Source organism: Urtica dioica, chromosome 4, assembly GCF_054948205.1.
Source record: "Urtica dioica subsp. dioica isolate 48M chromosome 4, U.dioica_male_clone48M_v1_H2, whole genome shotgun sequence".
Taxonomy (NCBI): Eukaryota; Viridiplantae; Streptophyta; class Magnoliopsida; order Rosales; family Urticaceae; genus Urtica; species Urtica dioica.
Window position 1 is genome coordinate 29,284,844 of NC_142759.1, and position 27,730 is coordinate 29,312,573.

The following is a 27,730-nucleotide window of genomic DNA, read 5'->3' on the forward strand; positions in this document are numbered from 1 at the left end:
AATTCTTGAGTAGAAAACAAATTCATTTGAACCGAGAGATTTTCAGTGTCAGCTCTTTAGTGGAGTCAGTTGGCATTAAGCTAAACTTGGAAAAGGTTTGTGAACTTTTGAGTCCAAGTGTTTAGCTCAAGCTTTGTTCATTTGGGTCCATGAGGTCACTGTCACGAATCACATCGATAGGAATAGTTAAACTGGAAGCTAAGTCAAAACGAGAACGAAAATAGTCAAAAGGGTATTTTTGTCTTTTGAGACAAAGGATGAAATGAATGTCAATAAATTTTTTAACAAGTTCATTTGATGACTTAATGTCACTCGGCCATGACTTGATTATTGGGCCTTGTGAATTAATTTCATTTCATAAGAATTTTATTGAAAATTCTTAATTGGTTTTTCTCATGTTGTCATGAACAAATGAAGAAGCTTCTAGAAGCTCCTTCTAGACGAGAGATGGGCGCCCAAAATACCCAAGAGGAAGAGAATATTTTGTGCATAAATGTATCAAGATACTTGCCAAAAGAAAAAGAGGAAACAAATTTCCTCTATTAGGAAACAAGGAGAATCGGCCAAGGCAACCAAGAAGGGAAACAAAAGAGGAAACTAATCCCTTGTGGATTGTATGAGGTGGGCGCCTATATTGATATGAATGGGTAATAAAAGATTGCTCATAAAGGCTTGGAAATAAGAGGAAACTACTTCTTTCCAAGGCCAACCCCTCTCCTATAAATAGGACCCTCATTCCCTTCATTTTATTCATTTCCACACAAGTTAGAGATTGAGAGACTCTCTCTCCAGACATTGTGGCCGAAAATCCTCTCTCTCTCTCTAGTTTATTTTCGATTTTTCTTGTTTTGGTACCTAGGTCCTCACTCGACCTAGTGTTTAGCTCTGCGACTTCGAGACTCGTTCTTAAGTCGTAGTGTTTAAAAGTGCCCACTCACTGATTCCTTCTTTTCGAGTGATTTAGTGATAGAAACTTTCGTGGTTGCTCGAGGTGCCGAGGAAAGAAAGAGAGACGTGCTGCGAGGGGAGACGAGCGTTGCAAACTTTCCAAAAGCTTCTTCAAAGTTCAAGCTTCAAGAAAGGTTAGTAAACTTCTAGCTCATATTAGTTTTTAATTACATGTACTTGCTTCTTTCTCTAGGTTAGTAAAAACTGTTTTTACTTGAAAAGAATTTTTTTAAAATTCCGCCGCTTCCCGAAGCGTTTAATCTTTTTCTTAAACCCTAGATCAATTCCAACAACGAGGCCACTTGGTCTGGCCTTGGGCCTAACCACTTCCAGTTCCTGAATCGTTGTCCGAAAACGAGCGACAACATTTTGGCGCTAGAAGGAGGGGACCTCCCGACCTTAGCGACGCTCTCCCTTCCAATCCTTTCTCTTACTGCATCTATGACTCTCAAGAGATGAGTCATGTTCCCGCCGTCTCTGCAGGCACTCGAGCGACGAGCTCGAGATACGGCCTCCGAAGCCTCGCACACCGTCTGGGAAGGCAACCTCGTGACAACGAGGCGACTCCAACCCCGACTATGTGGGGGAGTCGAGAACCGACGAGGCAATGCCTAGCCTCGCCCCGTCTCGGCCCGAGAGGACGAATGGCGCCTTGGCCGGAACATCGCACCCGACGCGACAACAGGCACGGTCACACTTCCGGGGACTCGCCCCTTCGGTTTCAAGAGACGGCCGGACACGCCCCCTCGCCGGGGAGAGAGCGGCCCTAGGAGACGATGGGGCCGATAGCCGGAGCGCTCGACGGACAATCCGGCCAAGGGCGACCTCGCCCCGCCAAGTGCCGAGTGTGGACCTTAGAGAGCGCCTAACAGCGCAGAGAAACTCCCGAGGGGAGGATCTCCGCCAAAGGCTCAACTCTCGAAGGGATGCACTCCCCGCCGCAACTCTCGGCCGACCTCAAGCTAATGCCGGGGACCAAGCATCCAACGAGCGCCAACAGACGATTCCCGCGGCCCCGACAGTCAGCCCCGCCAACGGGCTCGACATGGTAACGATGATTCAAAGCCTCCAAAACCAAATCATCGAAATGAGGGAATCGGGGAGGCAAAGGCCTTACGGAGGGATCGAGGAGTCATACTCTCCCTTCGCCGCTCAAATCCTCGCGCAGCCTTGCGTGGGGAATTTCAAACTGTCGTCCATCCCTCCCTATGACGGACGGACGGACCCGAACTTCCACATCCAACACTACGAGACGTGGATGGCGATGCAAGGACAGTCGGATGCCACCCTCTGTCAAGCCTTCAGCCTGACCCTCACGAGGTCAGAATTTGAATGGTTCCGGAGTCTGAGACCGGGGAGCATCTCGTCTTTCCGGGCCTTGCGAGAGGCCTTCCTTGCTCATTTCGCCACTCTCGTGGCGCAAAAGAAGTAAAAAACCTACCTCATGTTTATCCGACAGGGTAGAGATGAGACTTTGAGGCAATACCTCGCGCGCTTTACCGAGGAATCTCACAAGGTCGAAGGGTTCGACGACAATGACATCATCACGGCGATCACCGAGGGAGCTCGCACGAGCGACTTCCTCAAGTCAATTGTTGGAAAGGTCCCACGGGACATGGCAGAGCTAATGTCGAGAGCCCGCACCTACATGGGGATCGAGGACTACCTCGACGGCCGAGATGTTAGGAGGGAAAAGCGGTCACCGTCGCGACGACCAGGACGGAGATCGGCCCGACCCTCGAAAGAGGAGGAACAAGGGAGGCCAGGCCCCTAACGGTCGCTCCCTCCCCGGGCCGAGACCATCGCATGTCGATAGCTTCCGAAAGTTCTCGGCATTTACCCCCCTGAACACCCTGCAGGAGTGGATCTTGGCTCTGCACCGCGACAAGCTAGGAAGCCCCGCTCCTCTCACAAAGGATCCCGCAAAGCGGGACCGAAGCAAGTTCTGTGAGTACCATCAAGATAATGGGCATCTGATGTCCGAATGTTACCAGCTCAAGCGTCAGATTGAAGCCCTCATCCAAGATGGGAAGTTGAAGGAGTACGTCCTTAGAACGATCGGGACGGCCGCGGAAAACGGTGAGCGTCCGCGGCAAGAAAGAAAGGGTCCGACAACGGTAACCGTTACGGACCGAGCAGCGAACCAAGAGCCGGAGAGCTCACAAATGCACGTCGTTGGCTCAATCATGGGCAGCCCGGAGTTCGGAGACTCGAGCACGCAAAGGAAGAAGTACGTGCGAGAAGTCTCCCAAGGGAAGATAGCGCACTACATCAACCACACTTACGATGCTCCTCATCCGGCCCCATTCGAGTCTATGTTCTTCACCAGCCAAGAGGCGGTGCGAGTTCTCCACCCACACAACGACGCGATAGTCGTCTCGACCCCGGTCGCCAACAATCTCGTCCGGAGGATCTTAATTGACAACGGCAGCTCCACCGAAATAATCTTCAAATCGGTGCTGGACAGGATGAAACTATCCGGGATGAGACCGACCCCGATCTCGAGCCCACTCTTCGGCTTCTCCGGGGAAAGGGTCATGACGGAAGGCACCATCGACCTCCCGGTCACCTTCGGGACACCGGGGGGGATCGAGGTTACCCACATCGTATCGTTCCTGGTTGTAGACCAGCCCTCGGCGTACAATATCATCATCGGTCGCCCGACTCTCAATCGGTTGAAGGCCATAACATCTACCTACCACCTGATGATGAAATTCCCGACCGAGAAGGGGATTGCCGTAATGTTGGGAGACCAATCAATGACGATGATGTGCTACATCCAGGGTATGGATGGTAAGGCGAGGGGGAAAATGGTGAGCACCGTTTTCCAGCTCGGAGACAAGTTCCCATGCAAGATAGAAGAAGGGGGCACCTTCGGAGAGTTGGACCAAATGGACGATGTCGAGCGTCGGAAGGTGGAGACACCGGACGACCTCGTTCCCGTCGTGCTGGACGAGGCCAAACCTGATCAAGTAGTCAAGGTAGGCGCCCAGCTCCCGTCCGAACTCCGACTCCAGCTCCCAGCCTTCCTTCGCGAGTTCAAGGACGTCTTCGTGTGGACACACGCCGACATGCCAGGGATCGACCCCGAGATAATGGTCCACCGCCTCAATGACGATAAGAGGGTGACCGAGCGCGTCCAACCGAGACGGGCGTTCAGTGGGGAGAGGTACCAAGCCATTGGGGAAGAAGTTGACAAACTTCTCACCGCCAACTTCATCAGGGAGGTGGAACACCCCAAGTGGGTGTCCAATGTCGTCATGGTCAAGAAGCCGAACGGGAAGTGGCGAATTTGAATCGACTACAAGGACCTCAACAAGGCCTGCCCGAAAGACAGCTTCCCTCTCCCAAGAATCGAGCAGCTTGTGGATGCCGCGGCGGGCCACAAGCTGCTAAGCTTCATGGACGCCTACTCGGGTTACAATCAGATCCACATGCACGAGCCGGATTAAATCAAGACCACCTTTGTTACGAACCGCGGACTTTACTGTTACAAGGTCATGCCCTTTGGCCTCAAAAACGCGAGAGCAACGTGTCAAAGGTTGGTGAATCGAATGTTCGCCAATCAAATTGGCAGAACGATGGAGGTCTATGTGGATGACATGATGGTTAAAAGCCTCAAGGCTCACGACCATGTTTGAGATCTCAGGGAAATGTTCACGATCCTGCGGCGATACAAGATGAAGCTCAACCCCAATAAGTGCACTTTTGGGGTTGAGTCCAGAAAATTCCTGGGCTACATGGTGAGCCGCCGCGGGATTGAAGCTAACCCCGTTAAGATTAAGATGATCTTAAAGATGAGGTCGCCACAGAAAGTCAAAGAAGTACAAAGCTTGACGGGAAGAATCGCCGCCCTAACGCGATTCGTTTCCAAGGCAACCGATAGGTGCCAACCATTTTTCAAGGCGTTGAAGAAGACCGATGGGTTTGTGTGGACGAAGGAATGTGATGAGGTGGTCTGCGAAATGAAAGCCTACTTCAGCTCCCCCCCCCCCCGCCCCCCCGTTCCTCGTAAAACCGAAGGATGGCGAGACGTTGTATATCTACCTCGTGGTTTTCGATAGGGCCGTGAGCCAGTTCTAATTCACGAAGAAGACAAGGTGCAATGGCCAGTTTACTACGTTAGCAAGGAGCTCTTCGACGCCGAGACTCAATACCCGGAAATCGAGAGATTGTCCCTCGCCCTCATCACGAGCGCGAGAAAGCTTCGGCCCTACTTCCAGGCGCACCCAATCGTGGTGCGTACTGGACACCCCATCGAGAAGGCCTTGCAAAAAGGGACCTCCTCTCGAATGGCCATATGGTCCCAAGAGCTGGGCGAGTACGGGATCGAGTTTCAATCGAGAACCGCTATCAAAGGCCAGGCCCTCGCCGATTTTGTGGCCGAATTCACCGGTGCACCCTCAACTGATGAGGGCGACAAAGGCAATGAGAACGAGGAAGACAAGGAGAACGACCACGGCGGGTCGTCAAAGAAGAGGACCAACGACTCGATAAGGCCAGTCTGGGACTTGCATGTGGATGGCGTGTCAAACGCCCGGGGGGTTGGCGCCGGCGTTGTGCTCACAAATCCCGATAGGGAAAAACTGAGATACGCCCTGCGGTTCGAGTTCAAGGCTTCCAACAATGAGGCAGAGTACGAGGCTCTGATCGTTGGCTTGGAATTGGCAAACAAGCTAGGCGTCCAAAACCTGCGCATCCACTGTGACTCGCAGTTGATTGTGAACAAGGTCAAGGGCGACTACGCATCCAAATAGCCTAACATGATTGAATATCTGTCAAAGACCCAGAAAAATCTGGAGGCCATGTCGTGGTTCGAGATAGCCCAAGTTCCCCGAGAGGCGAACATTGACACCGACGCCCTGGCACGCCTCGCGTCCGAGATAGACGAAGAGGAGGAAGGTAGCGTCCCAATAGACGTGCTAACTCGACCCTACGTCTCGAGAGGCGACGTAGGGGTAGTCGACGGAACTCCGCCCCCCTCATGGATGACGCCGCTCGTAGAGTATCTCAAGCGAGGAGTCGTCCCCGAAGACAAAGAAGAGGCCAGAAAGCTGAGAAGCTTGGCGCCGAAATATACAATGAGGGAAGACAACTTGTTCAAGAGAGGATACTCCATGCCCCTTCTCCGATGCCTGACCGAAGTCGAGGCAAAGAAAGCGCTCTGCGAGGTGCACGAAGGAGTGTGCGGAAACCATGCCGCCGGACAATCTTTGGCACTAAAGCTACTAAGACTTGGATATTTTTGGCCCACCTTGAAAAAGGACTCCCACGAATTGGCCAAAAAATGCGACAAATGGAAAAGGTTCGCCCACGTCCCGCGCCAAGCGCCGGCCCCGTTATGTCCAATCATTGTGCCTCGACCCTTCGCGAAATGGGGAATCGACCTCATCGGAGAGCTACCTACGGCCCCGAGACAGTACAAGCACGCGATCGTGGCTATCGATTACTTCACGAAGTGGGTAGAGGCCGAACCGTTAGCAAAGATCACAGAGGCGAACACGACGAGCTTCATCTGGGAGAACATCGTCTGCCGCTTCGGGATCCCCGCATCGATTGTGACCGATGACGGAAAGCAATTCGATAATGCGCGCCTCCGAGACGTATGTGAACAACTGGGCATCAGCAAGAGCTTCTCCTCTCCCCGCCATCCTCAAGCCAATGGTCAGGTCGAGGCGCTCAACAAGACAATCAAAGAGAACCTGAAGAAGAAACTGGAAGAAAGAAAGGGGGCTTGGGCCGAGGAGCTTCCCATGGTCTTGTGGGCATACCGAACCATCGCGCGAAACGCGACCGGCGAAACCCCTTTCGCTCTCACGTTCGGCATCGAGGCCGTGGTACCTGTCGAGACCAATCTGCCAACCTTGCGCATCGAGGAGTATGAAGAAGCCGCCAACGACGAAGCAATCAGGCTCGAGCTGGTCCTCATAGACGAGAAGAGGGCGGACGCACTCTCCCGCTTTGCCACGCAGAAGAGAAAGGTCGAGAAGTACTACAATTCCAAGATCAAGCTGCAAAAGTTCGCCGACGGAAGCCTCGTCCTTAGAAGGGTATTCCCAAACACCGAGGTGCAGGGAGTGGGAGTTCTGGGCCCGTATCGCATGCGCCGAGCCATTCACAACGGGACGTACGAGCTCGAGAACCTGGAGGGACTCGTTTTCACACACCCGTGGAACGCGGAGCACCTGCGACAATATTACCAATAGAAGCCCGTTCCCGCCTTCTTTATGTTTAATTGCTTTCGTCCTATTTTCAGTTTTAGCGAAAGACAATTTCGAGTTTCAAATAAGGCCAATGGCCCGAGAATGTAATTTTCAACTATTTTGACATGCTAATTGGATTACATTTCACTTCAAAACATTTATCCAATAGTATTATAATTTCTAGTCTCCTATACGAGTACACAAGAAACACGGGGGGCTGATGTGGGTAACAGGTACGCATTTTTCACCCGACGCACTCGCGCGACTCCACGTTTCGCGTACCGAGAGGTAGCAAAATGTCGACAAGTCGGATCCGCGCACCGGACCTCCGACCCTACACATCCTTCGTGCGACGCCCTCGCACGACTTGACGCTTCGCGCACCGAGAGGTAGCGAAATGTCAACAAGTGGGATCCGCGCACCGGACCTCCGACCATGCACATCTTTCGCGCGATGCTTTCGCATGATTCAACGCTTCACACGCCGAAAGGTAGCGAAACGAGGTTTGATCCACGCACCGGACCTCCGACCCCACACATCTTTCGCACGACGCTCTTGCGTGATTCCATGCCTCGCACGCCGATAGGTAGCGGGGCGTCAACCGATCGCGTCCGCGCACCGGACCGTTGATCTTGGAAGCCAAAGCCCAAAACGTGATAAGCGTATTGACGGGTATCGCACTCGCTGGGAACTACGCTCGCCTCGAGCCCGATCTGGCGCACAACACGCACGCCGATATATAGCGTACGTGCCGGCAGCTGGGCGCGATGGTCGTTCAGCTCACACGCGCCAATAGGCAGCGAGTCACTGATGAGCGGCAAAAGAATCACATCCGCCCGACGAAACTGGTCTTGCCAGCGCCCGCGGAAAACGTCGCCGCCAGGTACGGCACTAAGCCGTGCAAGCCGGTTACGCTAGATATAGTAAACCGGGGGTCGTAAGACACGCACTAATCAAACTGCGCAAATCGATTACGCTAATCATAGTAAATCGAGAAAATAAGACGCATGATAACCAGGAAAGCTTTAGCTAAAGCAAGCAATGTTTCATAAACAACCCAACGAAAACACGACGAATGTCAAACGAAAAGAAACACAAAGCAAGCGCTAAACAAGTCCGTGAAAAATCAAAATAAAGTTGGCTATTCGGAATCAAAGTCGATCTGCTCCTTGTCCTTCTCAGGAAAAGGGATGCCCGACCCGCTGGGGGCCCCTCCGTCGGCCGGGCGATTCGCCGATTGAGCCGCGTCTCCAGGAACCCGGGGATAAGGGTCGTATACTGGTGGCACGTCATCCAAAGGAGGAAACATGTCATCGAAGAAAGAAAAGGTGATCCCACGAGACGCATTCTCCCTCGCGGTCGCATCGCAAACTCGTACGGCCACCGCATAGTGAGCCTCCTCTAAGGCGATGTCCCAATCGTCCTCTGAGTCCGTCTTAGCCCGCACAGCATCGTCCTTCTCCTCAGTAAGGGCTTGCATCTCCGCCTGCAGGGAGTCCCTCTCCCTCTCCGCTTTAACGCGAGAGATCTCGCTCGCCGATAGTCGAGCTTGGACGATCTTCAGCTCCTCGTCTCGAGCCGAGAGTGACGCCTAGAGCTTCCTCGTTTCTCCCAGGAAAGTGTCGGCCGACTGCTCTGCCTTCTCCTGGGACGCTTGTTCAGCCGCCCGCAACGACCTCTCGGAGGCCAGCTCCGCGCTCAAGCGAGCCACCTCTTTGCGGGTCCGCCTCGACTTCTCTTCAAGCACTTGAAACTCCTGGGTGGTCCGAACCCCTGCCAAGTTGGCGGCATGGACGGCGGCCGCATTCTCCATGTCCGCCTTCATGATCTGCATCCGCCGCAGCAAGTCCCGAAGGATGCGATCGCCCCTCTCTTAGCGCGCAAGCATCTTCAAGGGGGGTGGCACACGCGCAATCAGGATAAGCATCGTGGCCATGAATAAAAAAAAACAAATCGTACCTTCCGAGCGTCGCTGATCCCATTCAGGAAGTAGTCAAGGTCACTCGTCGTCAGTAAACCCTTGAAATCTCTCAAGGGGGTCTCGAGGATTCCTTGGGAGCATCGGCCCCTCAATTCCGCCGCTTCCGCAAGAAGCATCGAGTCTATGCCGTCCTATGCCATCGACACGTGAGCACGCTTCGTGTGGGAAGGCGCCGCAACATTGGCCGAGGATGACGGTCGCTTGCCGAACGAGTTCACCTCCTGTCGAACACGCACATGCGACCTCGCGAGACGGGCCGCGCCTTGTAAACGGGCCGCGGTCGCGACATTGCCTGATGGTTGCAACCTAGAGAGCCTCGCACGTGACCCGTCCCTCGCCATGATATCTGCCACAAGAAACATAAAACAGTTAAAACGAGACCGTAAGATGTAAAAAATAAGCAACGCTATAACGTGAAAGTGTCTGGTACCCCCCGCGGCGGGCGTAGGGGCGGAGGAATCCCCCGCCTCGGACCCAAGGTCCGGTGGGGTTCCATCATTGAGAGAGGGAGAGCGGCGATCCTCGCCGCTTGCCGCAAACCACCCAGTGGTCGCCATCAGATCTCGAGATTCAAAGAGTGTCCCATGTCGTCTGGAATCTGGCACCGCCGCAATCACGCGCGCAAGTTCGGAGTCACGAATGGCGCAGTCAGCCGAAAATTCGGCCACGGGCCCGAAGACGAGGGGGGCCGTCTCAAAGGCGGACTCCAACACCCACAACCAAGGGTATCAGTACTTCTGGGTCACCCTGGTAAGAACGGTGAAGCGCTCGCGGTGAAGGACCTTGTAGAAACGCCGTTTGCCCGGAAATTTGTGAACAGACACGAGGTTCCGGACGTCGGCGGCAGTGATAGCTCTTTTCTTCGCTCTGTAAAACATCATATGACAAGCTGCCACCAAACGATAGAAAGACGGAGACATCTGAGATGCATGTCCGTTCAACCGAACCAGAAGATCTTGGATCACGGGTGGAAAAGGCAGTCTGAGGCCCCCGCGGAGGCTCTCCTCGTGAATAGCGGCGTATCCTTCCCCCGGACTGATAGGAAGATCCCCGGACAAGGGCCGCAAAAGCGAGACAGACGACAGGATGTCAAAATGCTTCCTCAGGCTCCCGAAGCTAGCGATGGAAAGAGAACTCGGGATGTCAAGACCCGAGCAGTCGAAGTCACCAAGGATCGCCGATTCGCCAACGGGAAAAGCTAAAGCCCGACTCTCCTCGAGGGCAGTCGCACTACACGTCTCGGTTGCCAAAAGGTAGGGATGAACGAACATACCTTGTTCCCCTTCATGAGGGGCGCTCGCTGGCCTCGGCGTTTAGTCCGCGTCACGCTCCCCCACGGCCAAAGAGCTTGTCTCGTGTGCGCCTGGGTCGGCCGGGAAACTCCTCCCACGAACTGGCTCGCTTGGGTCGGACACAACACTCGTCACGCGCGCACGCCACTCAACCAAGGCCTGCTCCTCGCGCCCACTCTCCATTGGGCTGGACCCATCACCCACGTCGCGCGCGCTAGGACCGGCCAGGAGGCCCATTTCGCGTCCCGGCTCGCTCGGGTTGGGCCGGGCCTCCGTCACGTGCACGCCCCGCTCGACTGGGACCAGCTCCCCACGCATTCACGGCCTGGGCCCATGGCCTCCTTCGCGTGGGCCGGGCCCTAGGGCGCCCTCGCGCGCGCCCAGCCCTAGGGTTTGCTGGGCACCGCCTCTCCGTCCTGGGCGACCGGCGTCTCCCACGCGCATGCTGCAGGAGCTCGCCTCGCCAAGACCGCCTGGTCCGAAGTCCGTCTCGGCTGGGTCGCCTCGCCCAGAGTTCCCCCCGCCCGGATCACCTCGACCGGAGCTCACTTCGCCGAGGGCGTCTCACCCAACGCTCGCGTCCCGAAGGAGGTCTCGCCCGGGGCTCGTCCGGTCGAGGGGATCTCGCCCGGAGCTTGGCTGGCCGAGAAGGTCTCGCCCGGAGCTCGGCTGGTCGAGGGATCCTCACTCGGGGCTCGCGCGGTCGAGGCCGCCTCGCCCGGGGATCGCACTGTCGGGATCGCCCCGCTCGGGACTCGCGTAGTCGGGGCCGCCTCGCTCGGAGATTGTGCAGATGAGGTCGCCTCGCCCGGGGCCCGCCTCGGCCAACAGCCCCTCACCCGGCGCTGGCTCCCCGGGGCCTGGGGCCCCTCCCTCGAACGAAGTCCCCCCGGGCGGCGCGTTGTGTTCACGGGGGACCTCCTCCTGACGCGCCTCGACCGACACTGGGTTCCCATGGCCGGGGATGCCCTCGGTCGATGCTGCCACCCCGGCCGGGACGCCCTGGCCCTCCTCGCTCGACAGCCACGCCTCCACCAGTCCAAGGTCGCCACCGATGACGTTGGCCGTCATTTCCCCGGAGAAATCCAATCCCGTTGTTGGAGGAGCTTGGGAGTTAGGGGGGACAGATGAAATTGGTTACAAAAAGAGTCCAAATTTTCATGGGAATCGTGGAAATAGATGGAAAAATCATTGTCAGGGGACCCACTCGCTGATGGTTGGTTGGGGGACCCCATCGACACGTAGAACAAAAAAGAAACAAAAAATAATATAAAAAAGGTCATAGACCCATACCTATTCAAAAAGGTGGCGTGTTGGCGAGACGGGAGCGTCGCAAGGGAACGATTGAGTTTATCACACGGGCTCTGTCCGGTGACAAACTCGGGGGGCTAATGTTGTCGGCCCGTCCCGGGTCGACAGCGCCCGTAGAGGCCCGAGGGAACCCCGCTCGGCCAATAGCTGGGCCATGGCCGAGAGGCCCAAGACCGGTCCACCCGGCCGGGGCTCGGCCGGCACCCGAGAAGACGAAGACTCCACTCTCAGCTCCACTCGGCCATCGCTCGGCCAGCGCCCGGGAGGTCGAGGCTCGCCCTCTCGGTCTCCACTCGGTCAGCGCTCGGCCAGCACCCGGGAGGTCGAGGCTCGCCCTCTCGGCCTCCACTCGGCCGGCGCTCGGCCAGCGCCCGGGAGGTCGAGGCTCGCCCTCTCGGCCTCCACTCGGCCATCGCCCGGGAGGTCGAGGCTCGCCCTCTCGGCCGCCACCCGGCCAGCGCTCGGCCAGCGCCCGGGAGGTCGAGGCTTGCCCTCTCGGCCTCCACTCGACCAGTGCTCGGCCAGCGCCCGGGAGGTCGAGGCTCGTCCTCTCGGCCCCCACTCGGCCAACGCTCGGCCAACGCCCGGGGGGTCGAGGCTCGCCCTCTCGGCCTCCACTCGGCCGGCGCTTGGCCAGCGCCCGGGAGGTCGAGGCTCGCCCCTCTCGACCTCCACTCGGCCAAGGGGTCCTCAAACCACCCCTTGGTCGCCTATAAATGCAAGGGTCCCTCCCTTGGTCCAGGTAATCCAATTTTGAGTCCCGAAACGTTGCCGAACTCATAACCCGCTCGTTTCGCTTATCTTTGGCCTCTAAACACTTAAACCCTCAATATTCCACCTCAATCCTACTAATGTTGAGCGTCGGAGAGGTAAACAGAGGTACCCCCTCTATTTTCCCTTTGTAGTTCACACCTCTTTTCTTATCTTTTCAGGTGTTCGGACGAGATAAACATCACCAACAGCTAAGGGAGGACTTAGGATACCAAGCCCGACACGCTCGAACCGAAGCGAGGCCACTTGGTCTGGTCTTGGGCCTAACCACTTTCGGTTCCTGAATCGTTGTCCGAAAACGAGCGACAACATTATCTCTAATGTTGGGAGACCGTGGCTCGTGATCGGAGATCTGAATCAAATTTGTTCGCTGGATGAGAAGATGGGAGGATCGTGGGTTACTTCTAGGAAGTGTGGAATTTTAAAAAAATTCTTTACGACATCCGGAGGAATAGATTTGGGTGGCAGTGGGGGTTAGTTTACTTGGTGTAACGGGAGGCAATCGGATGCTAGAGTGAGAGAAAGGCTGGATAGAGCTATTGCTAGCCCGGATTGGATTATGAAGTTTAGTTCGGCTGGGGTCAAAATTCTTCTGAGGATGGGTTCGGATCATGCTCCTATTATTATGGATAGTTATCTCCACGATGTTCAGGGTTGCAAACCTTTCCGGTTCTTTGTGGCTTGGGCCGAGGATACGGGGTGTCGGGAAGAGGTTAGAAAAATGTGGAGTAGAGTTTCTAGTGGGACTAGAGGTAGCCGGTTTGTTTAAAATTTCAGAGAAGTTGGGACCCGTCTACGAAAGTGGCAAAGAAAGAGTTGGAACGTTGCGCAACATAAGAAGGAGGAGTGTGAGAAGGAATTGGTCCGGGTGCAAAACCTTCCTTCTACACCTTTCCTTGTTTATAGAGAATGGGAGCTTCAATGTGACATTCTCAAGATTAATGAAGTTGAAGAGATGTGTTGGCAGAAAAAGTTGAGAGATTTGTGGCTCAAGCATGGGGATGCTAATTCTAAGTTCTTTCACTCAGCCATGGTGGTTCGGAGGAAGCGTAATTACATCGGGAGGCTCAAGAAGGATGATGGGGAAATTATTGAGTCTAGAGCTCTTATCGGAGAGTATGTGGAAAAAAAGTTTGAGGAGCTATTCAAGTCTTCTTCCCCAAGATGTCCAGATGATCTCAAAGGCTTATCCACCCTATTGTCCATGGGAATGAGAATGAGATCCTCTCGACCGTGCCTTCGAATGATGAGATAAGGAACACCGTGTGGGACATGAACGGCCTCAAAGCTCCGGGCCCGGATGGGCTGCAAGGACTATTTTACAAGAAGTATTGGGACATCATCGGGAGTCTCTTATGCAACTCATCAAGGAATTCTTTAGGTCCAAAACACTGGACCCGGAGTTGAGCTTCGTGTTTGTTGTGCTCATCCCAAAGAAAGGTGATAAGGATTCTTTTGATGATTTAAGACCTATAAGTTTGTGTAACTTTAGTTTTAAAGTCATCACAAGAATCATTAACGCGAGACTCAGGCCTTTTTTGGATAGAATGATTTCCCCATACCAATTGGCTTTCGTTCCCAGTCGGTGGATTGCCAAAAATACCATTTTGACTCGAGAAGTTGTTGACAAAATGAAGAAGAAAAAAGGGAAGAAAGGTATCATGGGCATCAAGATTGATATGCGCAAAGCCTATGATAGGATGGAGTGGTCCTTTATTTTTCGGGTGCTTTGATGCTTTGGGTTCTCGGAGACTTTGTGAGGCTTATTGATCAATGTGTGAGCTCGGTGTCGAGTTCGGTGCTTCTCAACGGCGCCCCTCTTAAAATGATGCATCTAGGTAAAGGCCTTCGCCAAGATGATCCCCTTTCTCCTTATTTATTCATTCTTGCGTTCGAGGTTCTTAGTCGGCTCTTGTTGAGAGAGGAAAGAATTGCATCGGTGCATGGAATTGAGATTGGTAGAGGAGTTCCCAGTCTTTCCCACTTAATGTTCGTGGATGATACGATTATCTTTTACCGAGCGATTGAAAGTGAGGTGGAAGAGGTTTGGAAATGTGTGGAGAAATACCAACTTTGGTCCGGGCAAGCGGTGAATATTGAGAAATCCAGAGTCTTTTTCTCCAAGAATTGTGCCGAGGAATTGAAACAGAGTTTGACCAACTATCTCCATATGGAGGAATGCGGGATTGAGCTTCAATATTTGGGGAATCCGTTTTTCATCGAAAAGAATCGCTCAAAGGCCTTTGAGTACATAAAGGAGAAAGTTCAAGGGAGGCTCGAAGGATGGATGGCTAAAAGTATCTCGAAGGCAGGGCGTTCGACCCTTGTCAAAGATGTGGTGCAAAGGCCTTGATAAAATGTCCCGGAAATTCTGGTGGAGAGGCAGCGGGAGTCAAAGGAATAATTTGGCCCTTATTGCATGGGAGCGTCTTTGCCTGTAACGACCCGACTTTTCGAACCGTCCTACTTATCTTACTTTTTAAACTTTAGAAAATTCTTTAGAAAAATTGGATGATTTAAAAAAAAAAACACATCGTACAAAGGCAAACCAAAATTTTAAAGATTTTAAAAAGAAACAAAACATTAAGAAAAATTAAGATTGCATTTAAAACAAATTAATTAGAAAAATACTTAACCAGAGCTGAAAAATATGAAATACCAATTTTAAACCAAACATAGCGGCAATAATACTAAAACATAATCCATATTCTAAATCTCAACCAAATTAGAAAACTATTTAAAACTTCATAACTTTGAAATAATTGAACATAAAACCTTTAAAAAATTTATTTCTAAAAGATTTGTAGTGGAAGACGTATTTCTTAATAACGAAAACAAAACTTTAAACTTTATTTCTTAATAACTTGCAGCGGAAGACTTATTTCGTGAATGGAAACCATGACTCAACCCTCTCGCTATTGACGCCGCTAGTCCGCTCTGCTCAGTTCGTTTCAAGTTGTTTACCTGCAACGCAGACGTATATTTTTTTTCGAAGAAATGAGCTTACGCTCAGCGAGAATAATATAAAGCTCACAAAATATTAGTATTTTAAAACTAATCGGTGATTGGATCTTTCTTTTCTTGATTCTATCAACTTTTAGTTCGGGGTGCCCCTAGGGTAGTCGTACCTATTTCAGTGCGTACTTTAGAGACAAAGATATGGGGTTGCAAGGTCCCACACTTTGCTCTAGCTAATAAACATATTAGGGCCTCGGTCTGAGAAATTTTCCCATTTGGGCGCGTAAGTCGGCTCGAGAAATTCTCCTTAAGACCTCCGTAACTCGAGACGGTACGACTCCCTTGCTTATCGTTATCTTTTCACTTTTTATTTTCGTTACATACATGAATGATGTATGACGTAAAATATACATGATAACATGACTAGAAATAAGAACATGATATAAATACTTTAATTTATAACGTATCATCACATAACATACAATACCATATCATATCATTACATAACATACTATACCATATCATATCATAAACTCAGCATACATAACATATCATTCATAATTGATCATATCATAACATACCACACATATGTCAAACAATTACACAATAACAATTTCAAAAAAAAATATTATTAACTCATTCAGATCATATACTTATCGTATTCTATTTTGAACTAATCTGTGTTGCAGTGGGATCATTCTCAGCTAAGGAAAGGATTCAAGACATACTTTAGGTTCTGGAAATTTTTCGAACGAGATTCGACGTGAAATTACGAAAATACCCTTGGCTATTAGGGTTTCGTGGAAAAATAAAAACTCTGGTAAAACTTTTGTAAAACTTCCAGTAACTATAAAACGTGATTTTGAGAACTTTTTGTGAAGGCACCATGGCAAAAAAAAAGCGTTAAAAAAGATTGGATATTATATATTGTGCTTGATTAAACCCTAAAAACCCAAACCCTAAAAACCCAAACCTAATCCTACTTCAACTCTAAAATATCAATTATTAATTTTTTTTATATATAAACACATACGTAAAAACCATATATAATATATTACCTATAACTTTTATATAATTTATACATAAATAACCTATATTATATACATATTCCCAATATACCAACTTTTCACTAATTATATATTCATATATAGCTATGTAAGAATTATATATACATATATACTCAATATATGTAAAAAAAAAAAAAAAAAAAAAACTACTGTAATGTATATATATCTATACTACATATATATGTATCAATACACGTACATGTGTACACATTTAAAATTTATATATAAGGAAATAACCTCATACATAACAGTATATAATATAATTACACAATATATCATTTATACGTATCACAAGCACATACTATATATATGTATATATACTTATCACAAGCACATTATCCTTATATATATAAATGAAAAAGAGACATGTATATTAAATCTACTAAAATACTAAAAAGAAAATTTCAACAATATTTATAAAAAAAAATTATGGGGTTTCACACTGCCAACCAAAAAGAAATGGTGGGCTATAGTTTAGAAAATTCCAGGATAGCAACCACGCTCTTATTTCCAAACTAAGTTTGCATTTGACAGCCAAGACTAATCTGCTGTGGGTTGACCTGTTGAATAAGCACTATTTTGCTCACCAGAATTTCTTGGAGGTGGAGATGAAGAGGGGCAACTCTTCAGGGTGGAAAGAGATCCTTGCGACTAGACAACTGATTGAGAATAACAGCTGCTATGCAGTTGGGAGTGGGAGAAGGATTCGTGTGTTCGAGGATTGATGGTGCCTTACGGACAAAGTCATTCAGCGGCCGGCTACTGCGATTCAGCATTTTAATCTAGTGGAAGAGTTGTTCCTGACTGGCAGTAGAATGTGGGATGTTAGAATATTACAAGAGGTGGGAGGAAGGGAGCTAATCGAAAAAATCCTGGCTATTCCCCCTTTGCCTGTGGATGGGGTCGGAGACATGGATCTTCTCAGTAAAATCAGCAGCGAGGATGTTAGGCAAAGATGAGTTCGAACCAGAGGATAAATTTTGGGGAAGAATTTGGAAGATAAAAATTCATGAGAAGCATAGGTTTTTGTTGTGGAGATTGGCCCAAAATTGCTTCCCGCTTGGCTACGTTCTGGGAATCCGGGGAATCGGGAGGGATGTCTCGTGCCGGCTATGTGGTTTCTAGGAATAGACGGTGGGTCATTTGTTCTTTGGCTGCTACTTTGCAAGCCGAGTTTGGTTCAGCGAGTCTCATGGATGGAGATGGAATCTCGCTCAAATTCCAGATGGCAAGACAGCGATTCACATGCGACTCGATGCCAATGATCACTGGAACAGGGACTCGGACGAAGCCGATGGTTTCATAATTAAAGCATGCATTATCATAGAAGAAGTTTGGAACTCCAGAAACCTGAGATGGGCCGAGGGAGTGGATGTGAACCTGGATTCGATGATTTCCCGTATTCGAGCCAAAGCTCAAGATCATGCCAGGATCAGGAAAATGGTTGAGTTGCGCCCCTGCCTTTCGCCGTCGTACACCATCAGGTAGAAATGGTCCCCGGCTAATCCAGGTATTGTCAAATTAAACTCGGATGCTTCTTTTCATCTTGTGAAGGCTGGGGTCTGCGTTATTGCTAGAGATAGTGCTCGGAGAATCCTTTGGTTGTGGGTGGAGAGTGTCAGGGCTAGGTCTGTGTAGGAAGCTGAACTCTACGGGGTGATTTCTGCATGCATCCTTGGTAGGACTCATCAAAAATAGAGAGAATGGAGTTTGAAAGAAATAACCAGAGAGTTATGGCGAGTTTGAAGAGTGGGAAAAGTTCATTGCACTGGTCTACTTTTGGATTATTTTGTTATGCGTTGGATGTTGTTAGTTATATCCAGTCTTTTTCTTTCAAACGGACCCCGAGGAACTTGAATGTCGAAGCCCATACAGTGTGTAAATGGGCGGCTCAATCCCGAGTTTCCAGATTCATTGATTTGAGGGATCTCCCGCTCCTTGTGCGGGAGAAGAGTGACGGTAGTCACAGTTGGAATGAGATGCTTGACGGGTTCTTTTTCCTCTTCGTCGCAACCTCATGGGGGCGGAGAGTTTTCAGGGCCTGGTCACCTTAAAAAAAAAACCTGCGGGTTCCCCAATATAATAGATTAAACTATAGTATTTAAAAGGTAAAGTAGCTAAATAGTCAATTTAAAGTTATGAATTTGCAAAATAGCAAAGGTTTGTCTTAATTTAGTGAAATAGCCAAAACGTGCATCAATTTGGTTTCAATCTTTTTTTTTTATTTTGTACCTAACTAGGCTACCTTAAACTCAAGGTTTGAGATTTAGCCAACGTTTGGAGAGTTTTAGAAAAATAGCCAATTATATTAGGTGGCACTAGATGTAATGGGTTAAAATTCTATATTTGTCCTTAAATAAATATAACGTTTTTTTTTCTAGATTCATCACTTTCTCTATCTTGTTTTTTAATTCGTTACTTTTTCTCTCCTACTTTTTTTCAAACATTTTTTTCATCAAAACTTCAAAAATCCATATCTATCTCATACGAACTCGAAATTGAGTGATTCTAAATCCTACAGATTCGTGGCGCCGAGGTCTTAAAAAATAGACCATTGTGTTTGATGAAAAATCATGTTTTATGCATCATGTTTATGTTTCCGTTTATTTACAGATGATTTCCGAAAATTTACAGTTATTTCCATGTCTAAGGCAATAATGTGTTTTTTCTACATCTATGACATTAAACATGATTTTTCATCAAACACAATGGATCTATTTTTGAAGATCTCGGCGTCATGAATCCGTAGGATTTGGAATCACTCAATTTCGAATTAATATGAGATAGATATGGTTTTTTGAAGTTTTTATGAAAAAAAAAATTGTAGGAAAAAGTATGAGAGACAAAGTGACGAATTTGTTAATAGATAATGACAAATCAGACCTTTTTTTTTTTTGCTTATCAGTCCGTTTGGCTATATTCCTAAAGTTTGGCAAACATATGCTAAAATAAAAAAAAATAAAAAAAAGAGGTTTGCTTTTGGCCGTATTTCAAGAACGCCGTTTTTTTACCCCAAGAGTAATATTTTTTAAAGGGATAAATTGCTTATAATAATCGTAAAAATTTTAATTTTGGTTGTCAAAAAAATTTTAAAAACGTAAATTTGGGTACTTTGCTGTGAAGTTGAAACTTTTTGCTATTTTGCCGATCAATAAATTTTAAATGGTTAATTTGTACAATTTTTCCATATTTAATAAAAGGCTCCTAAAAAGGATATATTAATAAAAGTGAAAGACTTAAATTACAAGAATAGCGCAAAAAAAATTCTGAAATTACTACATGCAGAACATGAAAAATGAGTCACAGACAATCATAGGTACAACAAAATAACTCTTGGGGTTACCCATCTATACAAATAACCAATCATTATCAGATTACTTCACGAATTACGAATTGAAATGCCGATCTTTGTATGTTGCATATTACGATTTTATGGGTCTTGCCCGAATGAGATCCATGCCAAAAGAAAACGATATTTTTAGATCTAAAATTTAGATTTAAAGAAATATTAATTAAAAACCACTCCGATTAAAGATCGGGTGGTACAAATGTCAGATCTTATAAGTTTGGATTATTGAAACATAATTAAAAGAAAATGCAAAACATTATAAAGAAGAAATTTAAGATAAAAATGTATTTTTTTCTTGAGTCGAGAGTCTTCCATTGATTGAGATCACTGAAGTCTCCGTATCTCAGGAGAAGCGACGATACCGAAGATTGAAAGTTTAAGTCTTAATTTTTTTGGAGAAAGAGCGGCGACTAGGGTTTGGGAGAGAGAGCTTATAGTTTACAATTTAATTATTCCTACTAATTTACCGATATTTGTGCTAAATAATGTTTTTATTTTGATTTTTTATCCGAGTGAGCAGGTTCGATTTGTACTAAATAATGTTGTGTTATTGTATTGACTATTTATATTATAAATCTTATATAATCAATAATGTAGACAATTCTATTATGTATGATAAACCATCCAATGTGATTATAACAATAAACTATCAATAAAATTACATTTGATACATATATTTCATATTTTTTTAATTAGCAAATCATTTTCGCGATACTCAAAGTGATCTCTTTATTTTAGGGGTGCTTGATAATTGTGAACCCTAGCTCTCTTGTCATTTCACATTAAATCTTTGTTTTCTATTAAGATTTTTTAATTTTGAATCATATTTTATTGATACATCGAAATTAATGAACATAACAAAAAATGCTTAGTTACAGAATATGTTGCTTCAATTGTTCCAGTTTAAACTTTCTATTCAAGCATCAAAATTGTATGTAAAAAAATGGAAATCATTATGTTTAAATATCTAGTTTAGACTGTTTATTCGAAGTACAGTTAAAACTTTGGAATGGAATATATAAAGAACGTTTTTTTTAGGTCAGGAAATAAATTTCAAGAAATTTAGAAGAGAAGATGACCAAAGAAAAATGTTACTATAAAAGAATATCTGATAGACTCGGTCCACTCGGATATCTTTTTTGCTTTGGTGATGTGTTTCATAGCCATCCCAGCTATCAAATCTGACTAAATTGACGATTGACCATATCAACCTTATCATGGACTCCAATCTCACATATCACTCTTGAACCAATAGTGACAATGAATTCCAATCATAACCACAAAAATAAAATATATAAACACGATTTAAAGAAAATAGTCACTCTCATTGACCATAGTGCTCCGAATAAAAAGTTATGCTAAAACGCACACGTTTAAAAATCTGAAAATAAATTAGGTCTTTTGCAACAAATAAAAGTAAGTAAAATAAAGGCATTGCTATTATCCATATAATCAATTCGCGTACTATTTGGCAGTATAATTTATGACGCGTAAGCAAACAACAAATAAACCGAAAGTTACTAACTTATATAGATAAGGATGGCCGAATTAGTCGTATTAATATTTATTATAAAAATAAAGACAATTGAAGTTATAGAATTCTTTCCTTACAATCTATTTTAGGAAGTACGTACAATCATATTCACGTATTAAATTAATACTCATTATTCATTATCGATTCATGTTTTTCAGCAATTAAAAAAGGGATAAGAATAAAGGCATACAAATATAAAAGTAAGAAGAATTTTTTTTTTCTTCCTATTTTCCAATTCAACTAATTGCGATACTAATGGTGAAATATGTGACGATGGCATGACGACTCAAAATCTCCATATAACAATTTCGACTGACAGCCACGCAGTTTACACTTATAAACTTAATTATACATATGTGTTTAAGGTAGGGATGGCAATTTCGCGTTCGTGTCGTAATCGTGTCGTGTTAATCGTGTTTGTATAAATAATTGTTAGAACCAAATCTGACAATTTATTAATCGTGTTTGAAATCTAAATCCAAATCCGATCATTTATTTTTTTACAGATCCATAACCGTTTAAATTAACCGTTTAATAGTTGTGTTAAATGGATATTTAACCGTGTTTAGACATTCGGACTCAATTAGTTGCTATATAATTATAAAAAACATAACAATCATAAGAACAGAATTGTCCTCTTTCTTTTTGTACTAACTTCCAATACATCGACACTGTTTGTTCAACTGATTTAGAATCACAATCCATTTATAGCCTGTAAAAAAATAAAAATAAAAACACTTACACAAAAAACAAACACACTTTAAACTCTAGCCAAAATCAGAAGTTCAACAATGCCCAACACCAGAAGTTCAACAATACAGAAAATCAAAAGTTCAACTAGTACATAATCAATACCCAAATTCACATTCACATATTCAACAAATACACTACGAGTGACTCTCTAACCAATACTCATACGATTTAAAGAAACTGAATATGATACATTATAATGAGACTATAGTTATTGTGAATGTCAATTATAAATTGTGATTTTTCAATATGAATTTAATTGAATTGAAATCAAACAAAATTGAATATGATACGTTATTATGAGGCGATAGTTATTGTGCTTGTGAATTTAATTGAATTAAAATCACATAAAATTGAATATGATACGTTATTATGAGATGATAGTTATTGTGATTGTAAATTGTAATTGTTGATATGAATTGAATTGAAATAAAATAAAATTGAATGTGATACGGTATTATGAGACTACAGTTATTGTGACTGTCAATTTCAAATTGTGATTTTTCAATATGAATTTAATTGAAATCCAAAAAAATTGAATATAATACGCTATTATGAGATGATATTTATTGTGATTGTGAATGAAAATTGTCCGATATGAATTGAAATAAAACAAAATTGAATATGATACGTTATTATGAGACTATAGTAATTGTGATTGTTCGAAATGAATTGGGATTCTTATTGCTCCCGTTAAGTCAATTGGTATACTATTGAATATATGTTATCATACGTGAATTGATATTTATACGAATATGCTTTATTTATTACATCATGTTTTCTAATATCAATTTTATGTTTATAATTATAATTTTATGTTTATAGTTATAAATTTATAATTTTACATATATAATATTAATCGTGTTTAAATGGATCGTAATCGTGCTATTACTCGTAATCGTGTTAATTGGATCGTATTCGTGCGGGTCGTAATCGTGTTTCGTGTCGACCATTTAATAATCGTGTTAATCGGCTTTTTATAGTGGTACCGTAATCATGTCGTTTTGAACCATTATTTAATCGTGTTAGCGTGTTCGATCCAATTAAGGACCAACCCATTTATTTAGATCCAAATCCGCTTTAAATCGTGTCGTAACCGTTTCGTGTTTCGTGTCCGGACCAAATTGCCACCCCTGTATGTAATAGTAAATTTATTTAAGGGAATATACTTCCATCAGCACTACTACTAATGGAACATAGTTAGTTATAAAAATAGGGTTATTAAGCTATATAGCCACACGGATATAGTGGATTGAGATATAGCCCACCTTTAGTTAATTTCTTGTAAATAGCCAAGTAAACTTATTAACAGATTAATAAAAGACTTATTTAACACAGTCAAACATATATTTTAGGTAGTTAATAGGCTGCCACATATGCAAATTGGCTATTTACAAAGTATTTACCAAATGTTGGCTAATTTACAATTCCTATAGTTTAGGTGGCTTATGTAGCCAATTTTTTGTAAGAAATACTAATGTCTAAGCTACCGTGCTATATAAAAAAATTACATTAAATTAAATTAACGAGCGTCGTAGCTAGAAAAATAGTACAAAATTGGTTGATAATTTAGTGAATTAGCTATGGTTTAAATATTGAAAAAGCTGTGTACATTGCTCTATATATCCTACTAATCATTATAATATTAGCTCAAGTTTAATTTAATAAAAATAAGAAATTTGTAACTAACTAAACCATCTTAATGTTAACGTTTGAGATTTAGCCAATGTTTAGAAAATTATAGAAAAATAGCCAAATGTATGATGTGTCAGTTGGGGTAATGAGTTAGAATTCTAAAAGTGTCTTTAAATCAATTTAGTGGTTTTTTTTTTCTAGATTCGTCACTTTCTCTTTCTTTTGGTTTTGAATTTGTCACTTTCTCTCTTCTACTTTTTTTCAAACATTTTTTTTCATCCAAACTTCAAAAATCCATATCTATCTCATATCTACTCGAAATTGAGTTATTCCAAATCCTACGGAATTGTGGTGCCGAGTAATAGACCCATTGTGTTGGATGAAAAATCATTTTTAATGGCATAGATGTAGAAAAATCACATTACTGCATTAGATATGGAAATAACTGAAATTTTTCGAAAAATATCTGGAAATAAATTGAAATTTATGGAATATTTCTGGAAAAGTCATTACAAACATACGTAAACATGACACATTAAACATGATTTTTCATCGAACACAATGGATCTATTTTTTAAGATCTCGGCGCCATGAATCTGTAGGATTTGAAATCATTCAATTTCGAGTTCATATAAGATAGATATAGATTTTTGAAGTTTTTATGAAGAAAAAAGATATATGAAAGAAAGTAGGAGAGAGAAAGTGATTAATTCATTATATCTAATGAGCAATATTTTACAATTTGAATGAACCTTCTCTCTTATCGTCTACCAACTCGAGATTCTCTCTCGGATTAAAATTTTAATTTTTTTTTTCAGTTCGTTCTCTAGATCTCTAATGAATTATTATATGATTCTCTGATTTTTTTTTTTTTTTTTTAATTATGTATAATCCTAGTAGTAGTTTTAAATTTTTCAGTTTTATGTGTTTCTTTTATTTTTTTAGTTTCGTAATCAACATCCTAGAGGTTTAAGAATTATGTTGCTTGAATTAAAATTTTCTTTTGCAAATTCATTCTTTAATTGATTTGGATAACGAATGTGCTTCGTTTCCGGTAGTTAATCTAAAAATACTTCAAGTTCATTGCACATTAAAAGTATCATAATAGTAAAATTGATTTACCGTTCGGATAGAGCTTCCTTTTAGTATACCTACCCACTCGAGATTCTCTCATGGATTGTGATTTTTTTAATGTTTCCTAAATGTAATTTACTATTCGGATAAAGCTTTCTAATTGTTTTGTTTTCTAAAATTCTTATGCCGGTTAATTTTATTAAATATTTTATTTTTCTTTGTGATCAGGCTTCACCTTTTGGTGGATTTACCAAGTTTTTTTTTAAGTAATCTAAAAATATTTCAAGTTTATAGTACATTAAAATTATCATAATAGTCAAATTGATTTACCGTTCGGATAGAGCTTTCCTTAGTACGCTTATTGTTGATCGAAATCTCAACAATCACAAATATTATATAAGATATATTTATTTGATTTATTTAATGGGTCTCAGAAGACTTTGTATAAGAAACAATATTCAATACTAAACAAAATATTAATACGAAATAATAAAGGAGTAATCTTTTATTTATAGCTGTTGTTTACAAGAGGCAAAATGTCAAACTCAAGTGGGCGAACTCAACAAACGACTGAGAGAATTTGAATAATAAATAATTATGTTACTTAAGCTTGTGTGTGCGAAAATGAATACAACAATCATTATTTATAAGCGAAGAAAGGATTATCTCTTGGACACGTGTTGATCAGCTCGTCCTCGACACGTCGTAGACTAGTCAAGTCTTAGATCCGATCTTCTCAGCCAGATTGAGGGTTGACCACGACTTCGTTACTTGACTAGGTCAGCACATGCGAACTGGATGACTTCTCTGTGAATTGGGCTGGGGCCTTTGTTGTCGATCGTTTTCAGAAAACCCGGATCGCCGAGAAGACACGCCGCTCAAAGGGCCGATGGTCAGGCCGGAGGTCCTGAAGAGTGGCAAGCCTTCCGTCACGAGTCGACTGGTAGGCCCTCGTGCCAAACTCTCAGCTCCTCAAGTCGAGCCTCGCTCCTTGAGTTGAGTAATTCTCATCGAGTCGAGCCTCGCTCCTCGAGTCAAGCCTTGAGTCATTCTCCTCGAGTCGAGCCTCGCTCCTCGAGTCAAGCCTTGAGTCATTATCCTCGAGTCGAGCCTCGAGTCACTCTCCTCGAGTCGAGCCTCGCTCCTCGAGTTGAGTCACGCTCATCGGGTAGAGACCTTCATATTTCGCATGACAAGCGTGATATCCGAAGACCGCTAAGGCCCACAAGAGTCCGACGAGACGGGCCGTGCACCACGCACCCCTCAAGGAAACCGCGCACGCAGCACGCCGCACCGGCCATCCACGCACAGCAAGCCGCGCGCCGCGTCAGGCAGGCCGCGGGCCGCGCCAAGACACGCCCGCGCCGTGCGTCCCATGCGCCGCGCCCGGTGTCCTACGCGCCTCGCGCCGCGCACGCCGTGCGCCTCCACTCGAAGGGTGACCGCCCCCTAGTCCCACATGGACGAAAAAGAAGCCTCTTAAGTCCCTCAAACACCTATAAATACACCCCCTCATTGAGGGGAAAGCCATCCCATTCATTCTCAAGAAACTTGGGACTTCTCTCTGCTTCTCTGGATGCCATCCTTGGCCTGAAGCGGATTCTCCTCGATTTCTCGTTCTCAGAGATTCCGAAGCACTTCCGGGGACTCCCGAGTGCCGCCTCTCTCGATCGAACGATTAATCTCGAGCCCACGAGTGCTCTAACGGTTTTCGACTGAAAATCGCCTACGCGTTTAGCACACTAGACGCGTCCACCATTTCTGACAAGAAATCGCCTACGCGTCTTGCATTTCCGACTGGAAATCGCCTACGCGTCCGGAATCTCCGCCATGACAAGGAACTCTTGACTTAGAGTCTTCCACGTCTCCAAAAGAGAGAAAACACACATTCTCTCTCGGGTCACTCGATCCCAGAGTTCTGAGACGTCGCCGAGGACTCCTCCGCTCTCCGTCTCCTCTGTCGAGCACACCCTCCAGGCTCCGCGCCTCAATCCGCATTACATACGCCTTGAACTACGTTCTGACCTGATCCCACACACGGGTACGTAGGCAGCTGACACATAAGGCACGGTCACTCCTCCTCCTCACCCCTTCCCTCTTCCGAGAGGTGGGTTGATCAGAGAAAACCTAGCTCGAGACTTTCGAGTTCGCACTTCTGGCTCGGGTGCGATCACTTGGTCCGGCCTTGGATCGAACCGCCCGACGTATACAATAGTTGTTCATTTTCGTGCGACAATATTTTGGCGCTAGAAGGAGGGGACTTCCCGACCTGTTCAGCCCGAAATCCCTTCTATCCATCTTCTTCTTTTGTTCTGAAAACTCGACTTTCTCGGACTCAAGAAAAGATGAGTAGTCAGCCACCCGTACGTTCTGAGGGCGTTAACAACCCCGATAACGTCACTGGGACCAAAAAATATTTCTTGCGCTCCCAAGCGCATTGTCACGAAGAGTCGCTCCATGAAGAGAGTTCGACCCGCTCACCATCTCCATCTCCAGATAGCCGGGACGACCGCATCATGGAGTTAGAGGAGAATCTCCGCCAACTAAAGGCGAAGAACGCGAGGTACCACAACCGACTGGCTGCGAAGCAACCCGCGCATAACGCGGTGATCCCTAATGGAGATCCCGAGAACCTCAATGAGGAAAGTCGCGACCCAGATTACGATGATGCTGATGATTCGGAGGATATCGAGACTTCTCTCACAAAGGACGGAGAACTCCCCGCTGTGAATGAAATCGGTCCTTCGGATCCTTCATCCAAGACGGGAAATGCACCTGCAGCCTCCCAAGCAGGGAGCTCCCGACGTTCGGCCCATGATCGACTTGGTCAAAGGGAGAATGTTGCGGAAAGTCAGGG

General features: G+C 45.5%; 1 protein-coding gene across 1 annotated transcript; it reads left to right on the top strand.

Moving 5' to 3' along the window:
• Positions 1 to 13,104: 13,104 nt before the first annotated feature.
• On the top strand, positions 13,105 to 14,239 carry LOC149401465 (uncharacterized). Its single transcript, XM_089610731.1, has 4 exons — positions 13,105 to 13,265; positions 13,413 to 13,622; positions 13,691 to 13,834; positions 13,999 to 14,239. Exons 1-4 carry the CDS (start codon positions 13,105 to 13,107, stop codon positions 14,237 to 14,239), a joined length of 756 nt encoding a protein of 251 aa, XP_089466857.1.
• The last annotated feature ends 13,491 nt before the right edge of the window (positions 14,240 to 27,730 follow it).